At 40.0% G+C, this 6,000-nt stretch overlaps 1 protein-coding gene across 1 annotated transcript in view; it reads left to right on the forward strand.

Moving 5' to 3' along the window:
* PRIMPOL (primase and DNA directed polymerase) overlaps positions 1-6,000 on the forward strand; it is a 38,375-nt gene that overhangs the window by 26,534 nt on the left and 5,841 nt on the right. The window contains exons 10-11 of the mRNA XM_008057224.2: positions 1,432-1,521; positions 1,599-1,707. Of these exons, the coding sequence (XP_008055415.1) occupies positions 1,432-1,521; positions 1,599-1,707 (199 nt within the window). The remainder of the gene's footprint in view (positions 1-1,431; positions 1,522-1,598; positions 1,708-6,000) is intronic.

Below are 6,000 nucleotides of genomic sequence, written 5' to 3' on the forward strand. Positions count from 1 at the left end.
CACTGGATTTTTCTATTTTTAGCAGTTAAATACTATTTTAAGACTAGATGCAGTGGTTTATGCCTGTAATCTCAGCACTTTGGGAGGCCAAGGTGGAAGATCGTTTAATCCCAGGAGTATAACACCAGCCTAGCAACATAGCGAGACCTCGTCGCTACAAAAAATTAAAAAGTCAGCTGGGCATGGTGGCACACGCCTGTAGCCCCAACTACTTGGTAAACTGAGGTGGAAGGATGACTTGAGCCTGGAAGTTTGAGGCTGCAGGGAGCCGCAATTGTGCCACTGCACTCCAGCCTGAGCAACAGAGTGAGACCCTGACTCAAAAGAAAAAAAAAATTTATTTTAAAAAATATATCTATTTTAAGTAGGTCATCCTAAATTATTATGGTAGAGTCTTAGATACAAACTACAATTGGATCGTCATGCTTTCCAGCTGAAGTCCTCTGGGAACGCCTGTTGGGAGCAGGCTGTGTTTACGATTCACTGCCACAGAAGAGAACATCCCCCAGGAAAGACGGGAGCATTGAAATCAGAGGGTATCAGAAAGAACACAGGATTGGGGCTTGGAATAGGTGGTACTGGGTAATAGTCCAGGAAGTGTGGGGTTTGTTTGGATTTGGGTGTGGTCAAGGACAGCTCTGTGATCGGTCATCTGAGTAAACCTGATCTAGAAGGAAGGCAGACTCAGTCTGCAGTTGGTACTGTGAAATCCACTGAACATGGGCAGGTCTGGGCAGGAAGGAAGCGCCTCAGTTAGTGCTGAGAGCTGGAGGTTGACTTATGTGAACTTGTTCAAGACAGAGCATGCTATTGAGGGAACTAATATTTACTGAACGCTTGCTGGAGATGCCAGGCCTGTTTTAGGCATTTTCTTTCAGGTGTCCTGGCAAAAGGAGGAGAAGACAAGGATGAATTGGTACAGAAGCAGCAGTTACTTAGGTTAGCCAGGATGGGGGTGTCTGGTCATTTTTGTGTCCTGTTTTGTCCGTGTTCGGACATGATTACAGAGTGGTCATGTGTGTGTCTTGAATCCTCATGACCACAGAGTGGCCTTATCTGATGGTGATGTTCTGTGAGATTGTTGAGTTCCCCAGAAGCTCGCCCAGGCTGAGGAGTGAGCGCCCAGCCAGCTCTGGACACCAAGGTCCAGCCAATAGAACCAGACCAGCTCCTTGCCAGAATGAAGACAGCAGTTGAAGTCATTTCAAATGCTTTTTATGAAAATTAGTCAACATTGAGAGGATTGAATTTTACTTGCTTTCTTGGAGGGTAACAAACATGAGCTGACTGAAAGACAAATTGAAAAGAAGGAAAAAAAAATCTGCGGGATTACAAAACCCATCATAGTATGAAAAATAATTTAATAAAAATGTAACTTCTCAATTTTTAGCTACTGTAGTTTATAAATAATTCTTGTCTTCTCTGTTGCAGGAGAAACCATCCAAGGTTTTCAGTGTTCACCCTACCCTGAAGTTGATCATTTCGTCCTTTCCTTAGTGAATAACCATGGCATTAGAGGAGGTAAAGCTACTCTTATTCCTCATGAACTGTCGTATTATCAAGTAATAGTACCTTTAGAAACGTTGTCTGCATTTTAGGAATTCGGCGTTGGAACTACTTTTTCCCAGAAGAATTATTGGTTTATGATATTTGTAAATATCGCTGGTGTGAAAACATCGGAAGAGCCCACAAGAGTAATAACATCATGTGAGTTACAATTACATGCTTACAATTTTTAAAAGTTTAGAGTATAAAAATTATTTTGTCTTTCCAATCAATCGAGTTGTAATTATGTTTGTTGTATTTGGTTGGTGTTTTATAATACTTAATTGGAATATCTTAATTACTGTGCTGCCTCTAGCACATGTCAGCTTTATTTGGATTTTATTTGATAAACAGCCCTTGGACAGTATGTCTTGAGAGGACGAAGGTCGAGGTGGACGGGAACGAGGGTGACAGAACGTGTGGCTCTCCTTCCTGTTGCCCCTGGCCCCTGCCACCCTGTGGAGTCCACGGAACATGGACAGGTCTGGGCAGGAAGGAAGCGCCTCAGTTAGTGCTGAGAGCTGGAAGTTGACGTACGCCAACTTGTTCAAGACAGAGCGTGCTGTGGAGGGAACTAATACTTCCTGAATGCTTGCTGGATAATGCCAGGCCTGTTTTAGGCATTTCCTTTAAGGTGCCCCTGGCAAAAGGAGGAGAAGGAAGGGAAATAGAATTTTTAATAGAGGGAGATGGTTAGAACAGAAGAAAAGTAGAAACCCAGCAGTTGTTGGTCATGTGAGAAACGTTGCTGTTTTATATTTCATGTCCCAGCTGAGCCTTCCATATCATCAAGCACATCCAGCCCAGGCACGAGATGTGGGAAGTGGTCAGAAGCTTTTGCTGGAAAGCTGGACGACATGCTGGGTGGCATGATTCAGTGCTGAATATATCATAGTTTATAGACTTAGATTAATTCAGTCTTAGAAAGCCTTCGAAAACTATATGCTCAACACATAAGACTAACAAAAAACACAAAGGAGACCACCTATAGTCCCACGACCCAGTGATAACCATATTATCATTGACATGTCTATTTTTCCACGCATATTAATTTATCAAGAAGTCATGATCATTCGATGATCATACCAAGTTGGATTTGTCCATTTAACAATATGCTGGCTATGAGTGTATCATAGACGGTGCTTACTATTTTGAGGCATGTTACTTCTATGCCTAGGTGTTCAAGGGTTTTTATCATGAAAGAATGCTGGATTTTATCAAAAGTTTTTCTATGTCTAATGAAATAATCATGTGGTTCTTGTTTTTACATCTGTTGATGTTATTTAATTACAGTTATGGTCTTGTGGATGTTGAATTAGCCATGCATCTCAGGGATGAAACCTACCTGGTCACTACAGATGATTTTTGAGATGTGTTGTTGGATCCAATTTGCTAGAATCTTGTTGAGAATTTTGCGTCTATGTTCATTAGGGATATTGGCCTGTGGTTCTTTTTTTTTGTTGGATCTTTTCCCAGTTTGGGTATCAGTGTGATGTTAGCTTTGTAAAATGATTTGAGGAGAATTCTTTCTCAATTGCCTGGAATACTTTCAATAGGATTGGTATCAGCTCCTTCTTGTGTGTTTTGTAGAATTTTGCTGGAAAGCCATCTGGTCTGGGGCTTTTTTTTTTTTTTTTTTTGTAGGAATTTTTCTTACAATGGAGTCAATTTCCTGAGTTGCTATTGTTCTATTTAGTGTCTCAGTGTCTTTTTTTGGTTCAACCTTGGGAAGTTTTGTGATGTCAAAAAGTCCTGAATTTCCTCTTGAATATCAAGTTTGTTTCCACAGTGGCGTGCATAGTTACTCTCTGATAGTCTTGTACTATTACATAATTACTCATCCCTTCTACTTCCCCCACCTTTCTATCCTTGAGTCTCCGGTATCATTCCCCTCTCAATGTCCATGTGTTCACATCATTTAACTCCCACATGTAAGAGTGAACATGTGGTAGATGACCCTTTGTTTCTGAGTGATTTCATTTAAGATAATGGCCTTCAGTTCTATCCATGTTGCTGTAGAAAACAAGATCTCATAATTTTTAAGGTAGAATAGTATGCGTGTATGTATGTAGATGTCAAGAGCTGTTCACCATAATCAGAAGTGTCTGGATGCTGATGGGAACCACCTTGAACACCTCTTGTCATTGCAGAAGTCAAGCGTGACTTGTATTCACCTTATTGAGCATTACAATTTTAATAAAATTTTTCTCTTCTTTAAAATGTATATACCTTTTTGGCATCATACATATACATATATATATATGATGTATATATTATTTTAAATCATTTGTTGATGGGCAATTAGGTTGATTTCATATCTTTGTCATTATGAATAGTGCTGCAATAAATATTTTATATAATAATTTCTTTTCCTTTGTGCAGATACCCAGTAGTTCAACTGCTGGATCAAATGGCAGTTCCATTTTTACATCTACGAGAAATCTTTATACTTTTCTTCATAGAGGTTGCACTAATTTAAGTGCCCGCCAACAGTGTATAAGTATTCCCTTTTTATTTTTATTTTTGAGTCAGAGTCTCACTCTGTCACACTGGCTGGAGTGCAGTGGCATGCTCGAGACCACCGCAGCCTTGACCTGCTGGGCTCAGGCTATCCTTCTGCCTCAGCCTTCTGAGTAGCTGGAACTACAGGCATGCGCTACCATGCCTGGCTAAATTTTTTTTATCTTATTCTAGAGATGAGTTCTCACCGAGTTACCCAGGCTGGTCTCAAACCCTTGGGCTCAAGCAATCCTCTAGCCTTGGCCTCCCAAAGTGCTGGGATTACAGACAACAGCCACCACACCCAGCCCATTCTTTTTTTTAACTGTGTAATAGATCATCCGTACATCTTAAAGGCTAGCACTAAAATAAACACCTGCCATATCTACCACGCACCTGAAGAAATAGAACTTGACCAAACCTCAGAAACACTTTGTGGGCCCAACCCTAATTTCTTCCTCTTCCCTGGCCTTCAGAGATGACAGCCATTATCCTCGATTTTGTTTAATCTTTCCCTTGCTTTTATGATTTTTTTTCAGTATATGTTTGTATCCCTACATGATATATTATTCTGTTTTACCTGTTTTGAATTGTATCATGTCACTTGCTTTTTGGTCAACATTGTATCTGTGAGGTTCATCCATGTTGCAGCATGCAGTGGGAGCTTGTTTTCAAAACTCTTGTGGGGTGTGCCCTTCTATAAATAGAAGTATGCCATAGTTTATCTGGTCCTACAATGGACAGTAGGGTTGCCCTTATAAACCATCAAGCTATGAAGTTTCTTGTACACGTCACCTAGTATACATGTGCTAGAGAGTTCCTCAAAGTATGTATCTAAAAGTGGAATTGCTGCACCACAAAATATGCACGTTTAATTTTACTAGATAATACACTGTTTTCCCAAATGGCTGTGCTAATTTATACTGCCAGCAGTGTCTGAGGTTTCCCGCTATTCTACATTCTCACCAACACTTTAGTATTGTTAGGCCTTAAAGGCTGGTTTTGCTAATCTGGTGGGTATACAACTGTATTTGGTTTCCATCAGAATTTCCCTGATTGCTAGTCGAGCTGAGGATTGGATTACTGAAGCATACTCGCACAAATCACGCTCTTGTCCAATGTCAACCTGTCTAAAAAAGTTAAGGATACCAGGAATGCAGAGGCACAGGTGAGGCAGAGCGAGGCCTGAGACATCCAGCCCAGCACCCCAGGCCCTTCCTGCTCTCTCTGACGTAGGTAGAAACTGGGGCAGAACTGAGCAGACACTGCACACGGCAGGGAGCACTGAGGTTATGACATCTGCATTTTAGAGTCGGGCAGTTGCACGGAATGGGCGGCATTTCCGGGAAACCAGGCCTCATAGATCCGTAGATTCTAGGCTTATTCACCATATGCAATTCTAACATTAAAACCATCCTACAAAGAGCACTCTGTTGGTAAATCTGTTCTCCTAGCATTTGGTCCAGAAGTTCTGAAATTTTCTTGGTTTATGATGTCATAGTCATTTTTTCACTCTTCCTCTGAGGCCAAAAGAAGTACCTGAGTTCTGTTAAGGGATTAGTTATTTTCAAAGAATTTGGTAAGTATTTGTGTCCTAACAATTTTGCTGTTTGAAAGATAATATTCATAAATTAGAAATAAATACTTAAATTCTTTCATTCTTAAATACTGTGACTTAATGGGATGCATGAAGAATTCTATTTTTACTAGTTATCAGATTGTTAGATTTTCTGTAACTTTTAATATATGCTTGGTGTGTTTTTATCTAGTACATTGTCTACTACACCAAAATTTTTAAAGTTACTGGCAAAAACTGTCATAACATTCTTATATTTTACATATATGTGGCATTTAATTTCTAATATTTATTTTTGATTAGTCTTGTTTCATTGTCTTCAAAAAAAATTTTTTTTTTTTTGAGTTGGAGTCTCACTCTGTCACCCAGACTGGAGTGCA

The sequence above is a fragment of the Carlito syrichta genome, unplaced genomic scaffold (genome assembly GCF_000164805.1).
Source record: "Carlito syrichta isolate Samal-C Ts95f unplaced genomic scaffold, Tarsius_syrichta-2.0.1 Scaffold302892, whole genome shotgun sequence".
In the NCBI taxonomy this organism is placed as follows: domain Eukaryota; kingdom Metazoa; phylum Chordata; class Mammalia; order Primates; family Tarsiidae; genus Carlito; species Carlito syrichta.